The 19,027-nt window shown below is 34.3% G+C and overlaps 1 protein-coding gene across 1 annotated transcript; it reads left to right on the top strand.

The window, feature by feature from the left end:
* The first annotated feature begins 126 nt into the window (after positions 1-126).
* Positions 127-18,936, top strand: LOC117121200 (fragile X mental retardation syndrome-related protein 1-like). The gene is made up of 15 exons (XM_033266316.1): positions 127-247; positions 7,824-7,876; positions 8,128-8,224; positions 8,910-8,981; positions 9,935-10,017; positions 10,489-10,554; positions 10,823-10,916; positions 11,006-11,122; positions 11,361-11,531; positions 11,886-11,964; positions 12,552-12,748; positions 13,399-13,627; positions 13,849-14,052; positions 14,463-14,600; positions 14,858-18,936. The coding sequence occupies exons 1-15, from the start codon at positions 197-199 to the stop codon at positions 15,442-15,444; spliced, it is 2,238 nt and encodes a 745-aa protein (XP_033122207.1). The 5' UTR covers positions 127-196; the 3' UTR covers positions 15,445-18,936.
* The last annotated feature ends 91 nt before the right edge of the window (positions 18,937-19,027 follow it).

Raw genomic sequence — 19,027 nt, 5'->3', positions numbered from 1 at the left:
TTGTAGATAATTATTTCTTTAGACCATATTTACTAATATTTTAATTATTGTAATCTATTTATGCCCATGTTTGAAATTGAAGAAGATGAGCCGCGAATTTTGATGATGCTTTGCTCCGGCATTTCAACGATTTCTAGCGGCTGAACGCCAAAGACTTTTTTCTACTCCGTTTCCCACAATTCATTACGTTTCCAAGATGGACAACCCTGCAGTTGAAATTTGTGGAGTTAACGGAGCTTATTACAAGGTATTTGTGACAAAATGTTTCATTTTTCGAATTCATTAAATACACATTTGAAACACTAGAACGTTGTTAACTTCTGGGGTAATTAGAACATTAAATACTTTTTTGCTTTTGGAGATTTTTATGCTCTTGGTTTACGAAGGCCGATGATGTGCGAAACGTGCACCTCTGTGGGTCGTCCGAAGTGTGCCTTCGTCGGGATTTAGCAGGGTCTCGTTTGGTGGTATTGTTTAATTTTAGACCTTTTTGGGTACTTAAATTTCACGAAAATAATACATTTATGTGTGTCATGTGTAGCCATGCAAATTATTTATAAGTAAATTCACATTTATCTGCACTTTACTCGATCTTTGTGTTTTATTTGTAACATTGGCGCGCCTCCTCATGTCAATGGGCTAGCTATTTTGATTCTTCCTAAGCCTTAAACCTGTGTATGCTATGCTGGAAAGTTTGGCTTAGCAACAGCAGCAGGGATGGCTACGGTCACTTTTACTTTCACCTTTTACAAATCATACATATAGCATAGTCTAATTAAATTAAATGAAAAATTGGCTAATATACTAATAAGCCTAAGCTAGACCTGACTAGGCCTAGGCACTAGGCTAGCAAAAGAGGTAATTAATGTAATGAAAAACAAATGAATTCATAAATATTCAATTCAAATATAACCCACTTTAGCTAGGCCTAGGCCAGGAGGCCAGCCCCAGACTAGGGCTCCTATCTAAGCCTAATGTATGCAAGAACAACAGAAATATTAAAACACTTTATGAACAAAATAAACAAAATTCCAGCAAGTCCTGAAGGGTGATATTTAAGCAATTTTTATATTTTTTTCCCCGACTGCATGCACGGTTCGATGTTCTGGTGTAATTTGTGTGCAACTAGGCTATTTTTGGTCCAGTTTAAATTGGAATTGCGGTCATGTGAGTTACACACCAAATGTTAGGTGTGACCGTGCAAGTATGTTTCAGGTGTGATGGAAAAAAAAGTAGGCCAGAGCAGCATTATTTTAATAAATCAATACATCAACATGGTAATTGATGAACTTTTCCCTCGCATCCCCCTGCCTCATTAGCACATCCCCTCTGTCACACTTCCATCTTCTTTTCCTAATTGCGCGTTTTATTTCTTACTCGTCTGTCTACATCTCCTTTGTCGATGCATCTCAGAATATCCAGTGTACCACCCTGTGTGCAGACTCTTGCCTACTTCTCTCTACCATATCCCCTGTCCCCTTGGCTTGGATCTCGACATATCCCCTGTCCCCTAGGCTTGGATCGCGCCATATTCCCGGTCCCATAGACTTGGATCTCACCACATCCTCTGCCCCAGGCTTGGATCTTGCCATATTGCCTTTTGCATAGGCTGGATCTCGCCATATCCCTTGTTCCCTAGGCTTTGATCTCGCTATATCCCCTGTCCCCTAGGCTTGGATCTTACCATATTCCCTGTTGCATAGGCTGGATCTCGCCATATCACTTCTTCCCTAGGCTTTGATCTCGCCATATTCCCTGTCCCCTTGGCTTGGATCTCGCCATATCCTGTCCTCTAGTCTTGGATCTTACCATATTCCCTGTCTGCTACAGGCTTGGATCTCATCTTGCTCTCCCAGTTGCACATCCTTTTGTTCCTTTGCATTTTTCCCACTTGTTCTTTCCTAACTTATCTACAGTAATTTACATCTAATCAACTTCTCTCTTTCCCAGCTCCCTATTTGCCCATCCTTTCAATTTGCTACACCTTCCCTGTACCTATCCTTCCTTCCAGTTGCCTAACTCTTCCTACTTACACATCTCTGTACTTCCTCCTACTTGTCAATTATCTTCCCACTTGTTATTTCTTCCCACTTGCCCATCCATTCCACTTTCCCCTCTCCTCGCATGTTGCCATTAATGCCTCCAATGTGCACATCCCTTCTAATTCCTTGTTTGGCCCATATTTCCCCACTTGGACATCTCTCCTTCCATTTGCCATTGCCAATCCCGATTTTTTGTTTTTATAATGCTACACGTCAGCCAGTTTTTTTTTTTTTTAATAATGGTGAGAACAAAAATCATTATCTGAAGGGAAGTGACCCCAACACTCTGGGATTGTGAAGTTATCTATTTGATACTTTGATGGTAGTCTGATGGGGCAAAACTCATATTGCTTTACAAAAATTACATAGTAATTAAAAATGATCAAAGGTGAAGGTACAGTATGTAGGAGGTTAACCCACACAGCAACTCAGAACCTGATTTTGCTGAATTGCGTAAGGATGTCGTCTGTGACTACTGTACACACTGTAGGAGCCATAAAGTGGTGTTTATATAATACACCATATACAGTACAGTAGCTTCCTGTGCACACAACTCCACAGAATCGTATTTTACAAAGTAAGCATCACCCTATTTTTTCACTTGTAATTTTTCTGAAACTTCTAGAGCCCTGTCCAGATTATCAAATTTTATTTGACCACAAAAAAAAAAGTTCTGTACGCCTATATATAGTCATGATGTGCCTATATATAGTCATGATGTGCCTATATATAGTCATGATGTGCCTATATATAGTCATGGTGTGATGGAGTGAGGCTTTGTAAATCTATATTTACACTGTCATTATTTTGCAATGAGTAACAAGTTGTACCCAGGTTCATTTATTAATTCTTTATAATATAATAGCCTTTTATAAAAATCACAATATAATTTGTACATACAATAAAATAAAACTTAGAAAAAAAAAAAAAAATTCACAATACAGAATAAAACTGTACAGTAAATCTAAGGAAGCGAGGATTAACAAAAGCAATTAAATCACTGTAGCTCACAGATCCACATAAAACTTTCCAATGGTGAGAAAAAAACAATGGGTCTCTTCGGGGCTTGTTTTTTCCAATGTCCCATGGTTCTTCAATGTGTTAGTGTGGGTAAGGGTCTTTATGAGGCTTTGTGAGTGGAACCTGTAGTGACATGGCTTGAACCCAAGACCTACTGTAGGTATTGAAAAGCAAGCATCTTCACCACTACGCTATTCAAGTCCACTCATGCGTATGATGGTATCTGTTTTTTTATGTACTTTAATCTTTAAAATTATTATTGAGTAAATTTTCATAATAAATTGGATTACACAGAAAATAAGGAATAAAGATGAGGTAGATAGCACTGTACAGATGTTCAATAAATTCAGCAAATTGATAATTACTCTAATAATTATCATGTCATTTTTAATCTGTAATGTTGGGGAAAATGATTATTTTGGAAAACATATCCTTTCATTTTCAATCTTTAAGTGTTTGTAGGAGAGATGCAACCTATGTGTTGACAAACCAATATAAGGTTCGAATTTCCTCAAAATGATCCATCAGCAAATAGTTGCTGTGGGGTCTGGCTTTACTACAGCAATTTATTCTTCTACAGCAACAATCAACAGCTTTTATTGTTTTTAAAGGGTAAAATCTGTGCTAGGCCTAGCGTGGGTTAAGCAACTTGACGACAGTTAAAAGCTTGCTATCGATCCATTGCATTATACAGTACAGACACAAATTATCGCTTTGTATCTGCGCGTAACCTCTCGTAATCTGCTCGTAGGTACGTTTTGAACGTAGCTACGAACCACTACGAAGGTCATTGTTATTTTAATTAGCTTTGTAGTGATCATAGGCTGGATCGTCGTGCTGATAAACAATGCGTACAAACAATATTGAAATATAGTTTACCAGCTTTCAACACGTAAGCAATGTTGCAATTTACTAATAAACAATGTTAGAACTTTATTATTTTGTTATATCCTACCTTATTATTAAATCGATCATGTTTTAAAACTGTGTTTAGTTCGCTAGCTGGGTAACCTAGTTGGCATTCAGTATGTTCGAATTTCGATGTCATTGAGGCTTACGTACAGCCTACATTTTCCCCTATAGAGGAGGAGAGCAGACAGTAGTTATACTGGTGAACATTCGGAGAATTTTGATCTGATATTATTGTTCTGGTAGTAGGAATTTTCTTCTTTTAAATAATACTGATGACAAATCATGTACAAATTATTACGATTTCTACAGATCACGTTGTTTATTGTTTACCGAAATTTGAAGCAGAACAACCTGCAAAGCGATCCAATACTAAATGGAAGTATAGAAATCACTACCTTGCCGAATTAAGGCTAGTCATGCTAGACCGCATTTAGTCCGTGTTTTACTCACTGTTGATCACAGCTTTTCAACATTTGCCACGCGGTTAACCTTTAACACACTTTACTTTGTTCTGATTGGCGCGCACTCTGACGTCTAATGCTGGCTAAGTTTTATTTTCCATTGGGTTTTCCATGTGACATTCGGTAATTTTACAACCAGCGGACGTTAATTCTCCTTTATATTTATTATTTATCTTACTAAGTCAAGATTACAAAATATTATTTGATGAACAATCTTTTCACATGTGTGTATTGTCATTGAGGACATCATTTTTTGACATTTAAATGAGGTAAAATAATTGTAAATAAAAAATAAGCTAGTCCTAAGCTAATTAATTAAAAAAAATAATACAGCAGTACAAACAAGTTCCTGTCGTGGACAGCGAGTGGAAGAGGAGAAGTCAAGTGTACGTTTTTCTTATTGAAAAACAGCTCCATACTTTAAATTAACGGTCTAAACTGTTTGTCATTCACAAATTATCAAACAATACATTGTTTATTCCAGTAAGCTACAGCAGTCTTTCTGCACATACAAATAAACAACATGCTCTTGCTTCGTAGGTTCGCTTTGCCTAGCCTTGCTTAGATTGTTTATATCAGGCTACGATGTATCTACGAAGCCTGCGAGCAGGTTAGATTGTTTATATCATGCTACAATGTACGTATCTACGAAGCCTGCGCGTAGGTAAAAGTGCAGTATTTCGTGGCGGTACTGTATATAAGGCCCTTTCTTGAGCAGTTGCTGTCGGAAATTTGAACCCTGCAATAGTTATTTCTCTATGTGATATTATACATACATTACAAGACTGATATCAAGCTCTACAATTAATAATACCATGTTAGTGTTCATGGTATGTGTACAGTTCATTAAGTATAGACTTTGTAGTATAAATAAACCATTGCATTCCGTCTAAGCCATGCTGTTTTATTATGATCATGTTAATATAGCTATGGATAGTCTGATTAGTAGGTTGATCTCGTGTGCATAATAATTAGCAAGACAAATAGTATTCAAAAAATGGCAGGGGATTGTCTTCTGATGAACTGACTGGGGCAGGTAAGCGCTGCATTATGCCTGTCGGGTCTGATCCAAGTTTCCTTGTAGATATAAAAAAAAAAGGACTATGTACTGTAAAGTAGGTTGTGTGCATACAGTGCATACTGTCTATAGAGGTGGCAGAATTGTGTATGATTTCCATGGTTTGGTCTAAGCTCACTCAAGTGTTACCAAGCATATAATAAACCACTTTAGGCTTGTCAGTTCCAATGGGTACACAGGCTATGCATGTTTGATATAAAATGAGTTTTTTTTTTACTTAACAATTATAATTTTGGAGTTCTATGATTTGTTTAGTGACAGTGGTGAATATTTTCTTTTACAGTAAGGAAATACAATAGTCACTAAATAATACTAAACAATATACTGTAGGGCTATTTCAACCTACTGTACAATACACTTTGTACAAGTCTCAGTTTGAAATGTGTAGTATTGTAGAAGCCACAGTATAATAAGCTACCTATCAAATTCATTTTTACAAGGTCTACATGCACATAATTATAGTAATCATTAAGGGGAAGAAATGGGATTAAAGACCCAAGAAACTAAGCACACTCTCTAGAGAAATCCACAAATAAGTGGAATATAATTTTTTCAAGGTGTCCATTGACAATCATCTTCATTATCATCCTACAGAAATAATTATAATCAAAATATTACAGTACATAATTAAGGGGGAAGAAATGGGGATTAAACGAAGACTCAATAAACTTGGCGCTATTTTATGAAAATAAGAGCCGGGTTGCCCAACGCTGATAGTGAAAATATAGTTCCAGAATACATAGTAATGCCAGAATATAAATCATCTGAGATCCTACTGGGCAAGTTAATTATTTCCTTAATTTTATTTCCTAATTACAAATTAGGGAAAATTTTTTGAGTAAATATATCTTGTGATGGCTCTATAAATTTAATTAAAGTTTTTGTGCAGATTATGTTATTAAAAATTTTATCATTTTGTGAATATCTCTGGTATTAGATCAACCTCCAGTATGCCAATTTATCTTGTCTGGAGAAACCCACGAATAAGTAGAATAAAAATTCTTCTATCATGTCCATTGAGAATCATCATCATCATTGAAATAATTACAATCAAAATAGTTGATGACGAGTTCCCTTTTTAGAAAGTATGGCTGGAATTTGGCTGCCAGCAACTTGATCTGATCTGAGTAATGGAGATGTGGATACGATTTGACTTGCAGCCTCATTACAACTTCTGCATTTTTAATACTAATCTCTAGAGGAAAACTTTTCCGACTATGTTTACACTAAATGGTTGTTTGACATAAATCTTTGGAATGGATAATAAGATACCTAGCTTTAAATGTAATTGTAAACTGAGGTGAAATGTTTGTCCCTTTTGTACAACATTATATAAAAAAAAAAAGTTCATCCACAATGTGCCTTTTAAGCATCAAGGATCCCAAAGTGTAGAGGTTTATCAGCATTTCATAACATATTATATCTGTTTGTGATAAGAGGTGAATTTGGAAGTTTTTGTCAGTGATTAGGAAGAGAACTTTGATCTTGTGTATGCAATTACCTATAAATAGGTCAATTATTTGATTGTTTAGAAACTTTTTTTCTGTCATAGAAATTATTTATGTTTTAGATATTCATATGAATTTCAAAATTGATAGATGCTGGTATGAAAGATTACAATCACAAAACTCAAAACACTATATCATTGCACATGAAATATACAGTAATGTAGGTCTGACACTAAGGAAAGGTCATTCTACAATGTGCTTGACGTGGACAATGGTTTAACAGATTTGTTCAATGTTGGGAATAGAGATGTCTCTGGGTTAAGGGTATTTTCAGAGTTGTCAGAAGCTTTTTTGGATTGGGAAATAATAGATAGCTTTAGTACTAGGTGATATGCTTGCCTTCCAATCTACTGTACTATATGCAATAAGTTTGTCTCTTTGTATTATGTATTAATTCGGATGATGCTTAAATAAAAGTGAAACTTTAAATAAAATGACCTTGTCAATGTTTGGAATGACATTCATACTAATTGTACATAAACTCATTGCACATCCTAATGTTTACCACTGGTATAAAGATGATAGGTTTATTTTTTTGAGTGATATGTTAAATATGCTGTTGACTGTATTGCACCATCTGGCCGCATTGAATGCGGCCATTGATTAGGTACACACACCCCAGGTGCTAGTGGAGGCTGCGCTTTGTGCCAGCTAGCCAATTTATGAAGCCAATTACCAGGGTATTAATATTGAGTGCTTTGAGACTCAAGTTATTTAAGGAGGTTTATAAAATAAAACATTTATAATAATTAGTTAATTGATTTAATACTGTTTAATAATGATTTTATCTCTCTTTTGTTAGGGATTCCTTCGAGATCTCCATGATGATGGAGTAACTGTTGCATTTGAAAACGAGTGAGTAAGCCAAGTAATTCTCTATCCATTTTCACACACTACATATTAATTTCACACTGTCAAATATTGATATTATTATTTAACTGTTATATTATATGTCATCAACTTCTTTTTCATTACCCAATAATTGGACATATGGTTAGAAAAAGTTCTACTCTTCTACACACCTAGTATTTTAATAATTATTAATAATGATTTTATTAATTCTTACTTTATATTTTTAATTTATGTAAATCTACATCTTTAATCAGTTGGACTCCACCCCGTCGAGTACCCTTTGCAAATGTGCGTATTCCCCCTGAAAGAAATGATGACTTTGGAGACCTCCATACCAATGATGAAGTTGAGGTAAGGCCAAATGGATGTCTTGTCATTTACCTTCTTTTTTTTTTTTTAAATCTTAAGATCTGTCCAGATTATCAAAATAAAAATGTGTGACAAAAACAAAAACATGTGATGTGCCTAAATATGGTCATGATGACATCACATCATGACTACAAGGTACATAATAACTATATATGGGCATACACCTGGGAAATCTGCTAAAATGTAAACATCTGGTATGACTCGTATCTGTTTATGTCTGGGCCTGGCCTACAGGGTTGCCTACTACTGTGTAGTGTGTGTGTGTGTTTTTTTTTACAGTAATGACTATCTATGTATTCCTTGACCTTCAGGAATTGATTGATTGATCTATTAAATTGAGATGTATTGTATTGTATTCTTGTTATGTAATAACAGTGCCCTGAAGTATAAGCCTATATGTACAGTAGGTCGCTATTCCAAGAACGTGTAAATTATTTATTATTACGAAGAAATTATTTGTTGTTTGGCTTAAGCAAAAGTTGATTTGGAAATGTCAGTTGTGAGAAACCATTTTAAAATCATCTTAAATCATTCAAAGAGGACAATTAAATTACTAATCTTTTGATTTCATTGCCTCCAACATACTAAATCCATCAACAGCTATTTTTTTCCATGAAAGATCCATCATCATTATTTCTAAATTTAGTTTCTATTTTTGTTTCTCTAGGTTTACTCACGATCTTGCGAAGGTGAACCATGTGGATGGTGGAGTGCCAAGGTGCAAGATGCTAAGGGAGAGGTATGTAATAAACACTTAATCCCTCAGCAACTGGGCATTTTTAGTTTGCGATGTCGCCAGACAATTTCACATCAGCACACAGAATAAATTCTTGGAGGCTTGGTGGTTGAGATGCCCTTCCTTTACAATTCCTGGGTTCAAATCTTGGCATATGATTAGGTATTACAGGGTTTCTTCCTATAATGCACAGGTAGGCCGCACACGGCCCCATCAGCGATTTACTTGCGGCCCGCGACAATGAATTAAAAACCCTATGCTTGCGGCCCGCCAATCAAAATTGGCAGAAATCACCTTGTTTTTTTAAAGCCCGACACCAATCATATGTAAAAAGTAACATTAAAACTGAGAAAAAAGTGATGTAAAAGCAGTGCTTGGAGGGTTTTGGAAGCTCACTGGAAACACGAATTGGGTGCGGCCCTCGATGTTAAATCAAAAATTCACTTTGGCCCTCCGACAAATTTTATGCCCATCCCTGCTATAATGTATGTAATAAGCAATCTGCTAGTGGATGAAATGACTTAAGATACTCTTCCACCTTAGCCCAAATGGTCAACTGATACTGTATCCAAGTGCTCTTTCAAATATTTAATTTCATAAAATTAAATGTTTTGAAAACTAACTTTATTACAGTACATGATATTGCTTTGTAGTAGAGAGTAAAAAATCCTTTGCAGGATTTGAACCCAGGACATCGGATCAGAAGGAAAGCAGGAAAATATTTTTTGTTGTAATTTTTATTTGAGAACTATTCCTTTTATACAAACGTACTGACTATGTTTGAAATGACTTAAGCTGTGTCTACACTCATATTTTATGTGACAAATTTGTGTAATGTGCCTATATATGAACATGATAATGTCGTATTACAGTACCTTCAAATATGGGCATATCACAGTTATTTGTCACATATAATTTGATAGAGTGGATAAAGCTGAACATTTTTTTTTTTTCAGTTTTATGTTATTGAGTATGTTGGATGGGACAATACTTACAATGAAATTGTGCAGAAAGATCGGTTGAGACCCAAGAATAAAAAGTAAGTACTTTCACATTATTTTTTTTCTTTTCATTTAGTGGATGAAAATGATGGGTACAGTGATACAATAAAGATTATGTGTTTTAATGGTAACAACAATATTGAATATGGCTACTATGATGATTATATTGACGGCAGCTAAGTTAATTATCACAACAATGATGCTGATGACTGTAACAGCAATGATGATTATGATAGCAATGATGATGACAATAATTATGATGATGACTGCCATGATGATGATAATGACTGCAATGATGTCTGACAGTGGTGATTATGACAGCATCGACAATGATGATGATGATGATGGTAATAGAGACAATGAAAAAAGTGATGATAATACATGATGATGATGACGGTGGTGATGACGATAATGTTGACACGACGATACTGAAAATGATCATAAAAATGTTGAAAACAGTCTGCATACACTGATAGTACTTCATATATTTGCTGTCTTTCCACCCACAGTCCACCCATCTCCAGCAACACATTCAATAAAGCAACTATAAGTGTACCACAAGACCTGCGTTCATAGTAAGTGACTTTTCAATTTAATTTAAGTTTAAGCGATTTTTCTATGGCCATAAATTATTGGCCTTTGACATTCTTATATATATCTCTATTATAGCTTTCTTGAACATGTTCACGCACTATGTTGTACTAAAAAACCAAAGGCATAAATTTCTCTTTTCAAAGACTAATATATATATGTCATGTTTCCATATTTCACATAGAGATTAGCTAGACAGAATAGAAATTATTTTCCTTATGATAAATGTTATATTTGTTTTCGTTCATTCAGCTCTGAAAATGATCAACATCATCGAGAGTTAGTCAAGTCATCTGGAGTGATGTCTGTACATTACGATGATAAAACAGAATCTCTTGTCGTCATTGTAAGTACTAATCTTTGTTTTCAAAAGAATTGTTTAAAAGTATGTCTAACATATATAAGTGCTTAAGCATTTGTTCAAATCTCCCACAGGGTTATTCAATCCAGTCAGTTAGGAAAGCAGAGCTTCTAAGTGAGATGCATTTCCGTAGTCTACGTACAAAGATAATGTTAATGCAACGTACCGAGGAAGCTGCCCAACAACTTGAGGTTTGTTACACCTTCCTAATTTTTTATCTCTCTAGTGTTTTCTATGTTGTCTTTTCAGTTTATTAATGTAATTGATATTTGGTCATCCTTTTTTTTCCCTCTGTTGGAGTGGGCTTGTTCCCTGATGTTAAAATCTGCATCTACTTTCTTGTTTGAAATAACAAAAAATGCCATATGTAATGTCATTTACAAGGTTTAAATTAAAATGTTTGAATGTTTTCTTGATTTATTTAAATAGGTCACTAAGCAACAAACAGAAAGTTGTATGGAAGAGTTTGTTGTTTCCGAGGACTTGATGGGACTCGCAATTGGAGCTCACGGAGTCAACATCACCGAAGCACGCAACATGTCGGGCGTTAAGAGAATAGACCTTGATGAACATACCTGTACCTTTAGAATATTTGGTGATGTAAGTATAAAGCTCTCATTCATTTATTTGTTTGACCAATGCACATTTATATGTACAATACACACTATAAAATTCCCTGTGAGAAATACCAGTGAAATGGCATATATGGGTAAGATATGACAAAATTCCATGTATGGCTGTTAGATTCCATCACGTCCATATATGGATGTGATGACGTCCTGTTTATATATGGGCAATACACACAAAATTCACATAAATAATGTGGATAATAACTTAGTGCCTTTTTTTAAGGGTAATGGTCTGTTTCAGTCAAGCTACAGATCTGTAAAAAATAAAGTTCAATATAGTAATGGGAAAAAATGTTCAAATCTGAAACTTGTTTCTAATTTTTAGACTGAAGATGCAGTTCAAGCTGCAAGGGCAAAATTAGAATTTATTCAAGATAAATTTGAAGTGCCAAGAGAGCTAATAGGTAAGACTAATTCTATTTAAGTCACTTTCTCTTGTTTGTTGTAATTTGCCTACAACCTTTGTGTAGTTTATTGTACAGTAGTTGATGGGAAAGTATAATACATACTGCAAGTATTGAAATGCACGCCATCGTGTTGGGACTCAATATTTCAACATTAATTATGTCATCATCAGGAATGTTGATTGTGTATAGTGTAAATGTAATAAAGATTTTCTACTGTATTTATTTGTTTTGGAGTGTTGTACCTTTTGAGAAAAATTCACTTACCAGCATTTCCCCCGGCAAAAGCCTAATGTATGGTTTGAATGTGTGGCTTTACAAAACTAAAGATTAGTTTTAGATTTGGCATGCAGTGTTGGAAGCATTTTGATCTCTACGAAAATTATATACTATATTAATGGAGACATGCAATCAGCTTTTTTTGTGTTCAACAGCTGGGATAGCCTTTACAGAAATGCCACGGCATTATATTATAAACAGTTTTTTCTAGTTTTTTCCTCAGTTTGTTGGAATAATGAATTTGTAATTCTATTATAACATTAGATGTTAAATTTAGATTATCTTTTAAATATTTTTTTCTTCATTAGGTAAAGTAATTGGAAGAAATGGACGAGTTATACAAGAAATTGTTGACAAGTCTGGTGTAGTACGCATTAAAATAGAAGGAGACAATGAACGCGGAAGTACTGACAACTGTACTACGGTACCCTTCCTGTTCGTTGGTACTAAAGAAAATATTGGTAATGCCAAAGTCCTACTAGAATACCACGTTGGACATCTTAAGGTCGGTACAGTCATAATCTCTTCTTGTATTTTGATTGGTTTAATTATCACAATGATGATAATAATATAATGATAAAGATATTCATAGTAGAATATTAATGATGTAAAAGCCTGATCTTGCTGTTTAAGCCAATCTCTAAAATATTGAAAATAAATAAAAATTATTTCTGAATACATTGATACTATAATTTTCTAAATTCAAAAATAATTTAATGTACTAAAAAAATTTTATTGGTTTTCATCAAATTATGTGCAGTATGTACAGTATTAGACTAAATAATATTATATTTTATGATATATAATAACATAATTCTGAATGTTACAATTTATCTGGTATTTGTATTAGACTAAATAGTATTATTATATTTTATAATGTTTAACATAATTCTGAATGTTCACATTCACCCACAAAAATATCTGGTATTTGTACTTTTTTTATACCTGAATATTAATTAATAAATATGAAGAAATATATAATTGAATTAAATATTGCTATAATGATGGGAAAAAAAGTTCATTTGTATATTAAATATTTATAATGTGTTGTATTTATGCTCCCTGTTATTGGCATTTACACTGTTGGATGAAGTGAAATATAATAAAATAAAAATAAAATGAATAAAAATATTTGCAATTTTAATGTTATTTTAGGAAGTAGAACAACTTAGATTGGAAAAGCTTCAGATTGATGAACAACTAAGAAGTCTTGGTGCAGGATACATTGCCGGACCGTACTTCCCACCCCCTAGAGAAAGGAAAGGAGACAGGGGTTATGGCTCCGACTTTTCGGAGGAGAGCACATCCAGCAGAGGTGGCGGAGGTAGAGGTGGTCGTAGAGGGCGTGTTTCCCGAGGAGGTAGATTCAATAACGATAGATACGGTAAGTACACAAATACTAAAAATGAGATGCATAATTTTAATTTATTACATCTGTTTCAGTGGTCCAGCACATTGAATTAAAATCACCCAATAAGCATATCCACCTTCACAGTCCCTTATTACATCATAAATAATTTAATGAAGTGTGTTGGTTAAAAAAAGGCATAAAATTGGCTGCAAAAAATGATTTGGTTTCTTGTAATTTAATATGGTTTCTGTTAGATTCAGCATACAGTGGATCAGAAAAAGATACTGGAATTTCTCAATCTGGCGATTGGGCCGATCAAGTAAACCATAGTGACTCATCCTCATATAGCGGAAGAGGTGGTGGTGGTGGAATGGCAAGGGGACGAGGCAGAGGACGAGGTAGAGGAAGGGGCTCTTACAGGCGGTACCCCTTTCAAGACAGTGGAAGATATACTGCAGGTATTAATAATAATGAATAAAACTTGTATAAGAAATGCTCAAGTCATATTTAATTGCATGATAGTTGGTTATATTCAAACTTCCCTCTGTTGCTATGTAATTGTTGGTAATGCAAAACTGATTACTCCCGATCGGAATCAAAGTGTGCATTCAGAACAAATCACACTTTATATTCTAATAGGAGGTCAAACGTTACTACTAAGGTGGCTAGGGCTATGTTGAATGACCTCAGCCAATCAGTGCCTGTGGAATTTGTTGTGATTTGTTGCGATTTGATTCCATGGTAATCGGTAATAATAAAGATTGTAGCACCCAATAGCAACGGGTGACAATTGCGATATCGATTACTATTGGTGAGCTTTCACACACATACCTTCTCAATTTCAAACATTTCCTTACCCTTTTAAAAGGTGGTGGTAGTGAGCGAGTACTGCCCTCAGAGACTGAGGATGATGGCAATACCTATAACGAGAATCGACGCCAATATGCTGATGAAGACACGATCTTAGAAGACCGAACGGCTGACGAGGATGCAAGAAATACTGATGGTAAGAACTTAAATCCTGTTTTTAATGTAATCTAATATTTAGCTGAACAAATTTCATTTAGACCAGAGCCAAGTGAATGTTAGTCCTAATTAGAAACATCAATGTAAGAATATATATAGAACTATTTAACAGCTACTGAAGAAAACGTTAAATAAAAATTACATTGTGTTTATTCTTTCCTCAAAAATTTGGTCCTTTGAATTTCTTTAATAAGAGTATCCAAAATTTATCATTAAACATTATTTCATTTAACTCAGATAATTCAGGAAGAGGAAGGCGAAAAAGGAGGCCGAGGAAGAATAATAACAGGAATCGTAACTCAAATACTATGCAAGACTTGAAGGAAGAAAACAATGGAGTGCCTCCCTCTAGTGGCCATGATGAGGCACCAGCTCCCAAAGAAATAGAGGATAATAAGTCTAAGAACTATAATTACCGTGATCGAAGAGGCGGAGCTCCTTTCAAACGTGAAGACGGCCGTGGTGATAGCTTTCGTGATGGAAAAATAAGACGCGATGATCGGTCAAACCGTAAAGACTCATTTAAGCGTACGGAGAAGCCACCCATGGAGGGTAAGAGGACCGAAGAGTCGAGTCCAGCAGTAACCGAAAACAACAGCAAGCCGCCATCTGGTAAAAACATATCAAACGGACCTCGGCAGCAGCGGGATCCACGTCCTCCTAGGCAAGATAGAAAACCAAAAGAGGAGAAACAATCAAATTTATCAAAGGTTAATGGTGTGTCAAGTCAAGAAAATAAACCTGCAGTAAATAAGGCCAAAGCAAAAGAGACTAGCTCTGAATCAGCGAGTAACACTCCTAAATTAGTCAATGGCACCGTATAGCAGTATGCGTTGGTATATTTTTGTGGTTATCACCACGTCTTGTAAGTAGTGTGTATAAGTATCCGATCCAAGTTTTCATTACATTGCGATTTCTTAATTTCCAATTTTTTTTGTTTTTTTTTTTTGGTTTGACATTTTTGTAAGCAGAGATAGGTTAATGGACCTTGAGTGCAATAAATGCATCTTCACCTTTCAAAATGTGTCAGCAACATCCTTTGCAATGCCTTTATTTTCTATAGTACCTACAGGGTTCTTGATTTTCTGGAAGCTGAGGAAAGCACACAATGTTGGGAAACATTGTGATGGTCAGTTTATAATAATTTTGTAGTTTTCCTTGAACTATTTTACTATAGATTATTTCAAATATTCTTTAAAAACTTGCAGATGTTTATTGGTGATTACAGTTAAAATAACAGGTGTTTAAATGTAAGCATATACTCCTGTGAGCATGTTTAGTAAAATTTGCAGGTGTTCGAAATACAAGCATATGGTTCTTGTATAAGCATACTTATTAAAAATCTGATGTTCAAAATACTAGCAACTGGTTTTTGTGAGCATGCTCAGTGATAATCTAGTGTTCAAAATACAAGAATGATTTTATGCGAGCGTGCTCCGTGTTACAGAAGAGCTATCCTCATTATTATTGTTAAAGAAATACATATATTATAATAATTAAAATTTGCAGGTGTTCAAAATATATGGTTGGGTTAATTTGAGCATGCTAAGTAAATTCTAAAGGTGTTCAAAATACAAGAATCAGTTCATGTGAGCATGGCCTATACAAAAATCTACACATTTAAATTGCTGTTAAGCATATGTTTGAAGTGTTTAGCAATATGTATTAACAACACATTTTAATATATAAAGTACTTGGAGAAAAATATTATCTCCCCTGTTCCAAGTTGGTCTGTTGTACCATCTGAGCTGCCACTGGATTTTCCTGTAAAACGTTTTTTTTTCTCAAAATTTATTTCAAGGTCATAAAATGTTTAAAGCCCTCAACTGTAACCATCAAAATTTTGCATTCATTGTAGTGAGGCTTTCTCAACAAGAAGCACAAAACCTACAAAATAATAATGTAAATACTAAAAAATAGATTCTTTTTCTAGATATGAATTCAACAATTGTTGTTGACTATAATTCTATTAGTATCAGTGACAGATTTCACATTGCTTCATACACGTGTACCTAACTTGAACGTCACAAAAATCAGCCCAACACATTTAGTAATATAGTGCTTTGCAAAATTTTATGTCCGTCAATTAGTAGGTCTAGTCATTCTAAATGCAAGAACATTATATCTAAATTTTTTTAATTTCTCTTTGTTGCCAAGAAGATAATTTTTACTGTTTTGTTCACTCAGCTTCCGGTTTTTTGATCCATTTTTGAAATATTTGTAAACAGAACTGTACAAAAAAAAAATAAGTGTTAGGTCAAATTTTTGATACATTGTGAAAGATGATGAAACTAGTGTAATAATTGCATCTTAATATAAACAAAATATTCTTAAAATTACTGATTTTCATTGGAAAACAACTTTGTTTATAGTAATTCTAAACCAAATTGAACATAAAAACTCATCAATTTTTCATAATTGTCTTTGTTTATCCATCCAGTGTTGAAATGATTGTTGCCTTTAGTTTTTCACGAATGAATGTGTTAACATATCAGTCTGTAATTGTAGTTTAGGAGTATCTGGAATCCACCTTGCTGAATAGCGCCCTCATCGCTATATAACATGTAAATTCAGATAGGAATCAAAATGAACCGAAGCTTACATTTAAATATTTTGAAGAAGTTAATGGTGTTTTTTACTATATGGTACATTTGTGAACATGACAGAGTTTGGTTTTAAGTTTAAAAATTCAGGTTACATAAATTATGTTTATGCAACTTCACCAAAAATAATATGTAGCTTATAAAGAAGTTTCCTCTGAAATATGCATGTGTGATACTAGTACTGTAATAAAATTTAAACTGTATTCATCGTCACTAACACTGATGGTAAAAATTGTATTTAAAGTCTCAAAGGAAAGAGTAAGTAAAGCTCTCAACACATTTATCTTTATGTGAAAAAAATCTCTAATTTGCCCATATATGGGCATGATGATGTCATATACCCATATATGGGCAAATATCTGTAGTCTGCTCATGTGATGATGTCATATATTCATATATGGGCAAACATGAGATATTTGCACATATGGGCAGATCATAGGACAGAGCTATAGCCACATTTACAACTTGCTTATTAATGGTTGAGAATAAAAAAAATGTTGAACTCACTGTATTGCAGTCCCACTTTCATTATTATATTGTGCCCAAAATATACAAGAACGGATCTGAAAAAAATATAACTAAATAGAAAGAAGAAATAAGTGAGTAGATTCACTAAAAAAAAAGAAGGAAAAGTGCTCACTGATAAAATAATCGGTTTTGCTTCTGCTCAACCGATTGTTGGCTATAAATATTTGATTAACATTATGTTAATTTTTGCAGTTGATTGATGTTAATTGAACCTCCAGCCTCCTACTTATATAGATTTTAAGATAAATTTGGTAGACAGTCCCTTGTGTTTACAATGTGCAACCCCTGAGGGTGCTGGTCTTATGTACAAAATATTTTGGGATGTTTACAAAAAATGCAATGTGTACTTAACAGTGGATAATATACCAGAAGTGAATTGATAACCACATTCTAGATACATGACTAGAGTACAAAAGTATCCAGCGTCGTTTATACGTCAACACTGTACATACGTAATCTCTTCGCTGGTAAAAATACCATTATATATTGATATTCAGCAGCTAGTCTGGGTACTGTGTACATATACTGATATTCAGGATCAAGGTACTGTGAGTATCCAGTTTCTAGGCTCAACCATGTACTGTATCTAAGTATTTTACTGTTTCTAGGTAATCCAAAAGCACAGGTACTGTGCAGTCGGTAGGATCATGGAGGATATATATTTCCTCCATGGTAGGATCTAGGAACTGTGTACTGTCTAACAGTATGTAGGCACAGTGTACTGGTGTGGATCTTGGTACCGGTTCTGTCTTATAGTATCTAGACACTGTTTACCAGTGTATAGTACCCAGGATATAAACACTATCTACATACTATACTACTGTATAATTAAATACATACAGTACTATAATGTATAGTGTCTGTATTGTTGCCACTGATAATGATAATTTATGTAGGCACTGTTTACCATTGAATAGTACCCATGATCTACACACAGGTAATTTGATACTGTCTATCATATGTAGGCACTATGTACCAGTGTGTAGTACACAGGATCACAAGTACTGTGTACTGTATAATACTTTCATAGCAATCGTGTAGTTGTGTACACAGTACGTACAGTAGATACTATGAAGTCTTGACATTGGCAATGATATATTGTATAAAAGAACTGGCACTGACAATTACAAAACAACCTGTCTGCTATGACAACTTTCAGCTGAAATTAATAAAATTATGATAAAATTTCTGGCTTTTGGCCCCTTTTCTTCAAGTCTGTGTTTAATTATGGTTACAATACTGCAGAATATTATTATGCTTACCATATGTAAGTGAT

The sequence above is a fragment of the Anneissia japonica genome, unplaced genomic scaffold, assembly GCF_011630105.1.
Source record: "Anneissia japonica isolate Jap-2015-1 unplaced genomic scaffold, ASM1163010v1 scaffold993_len1110182_cov180, whole genome shotgun sequence".
Taxonomy (NCBI): domain Eukaryota; kingdom Metazoa; phylum Echinodermata; class Crinoidea; order Comatulida; family Comatulidae; genus Anneissia; species Anneissia japonica.
This window is presented reverse-complemented; position numbering and strand designations above follow the sequence as displayed.

Excerpts from the sequence above, each read along its gene's own strand:
- LOC117121200 (XM_033266316.1), top strand. The coding sequence starts at position 197 with ATGGACAACCCTGCAGTTGAAATTTGTGGAGTTAACGGAGCTTATTAC. Across the intron at positions 8,225-8,909 it reads ATACCAATGATGAAGTTGAG|GTTTACTCACGATCTTGCGA; the intron begins GTAAGGCCAAAT and ends TTGTTTCTCTAG. Across the intron at positions 12,749-13,398 it reads ACCACGTTGGACATCTTAAG|GAAGTAGAACAACTTAGATT; the intron begins GTCGGTACAGTC and ends ATGTTATTTTAG.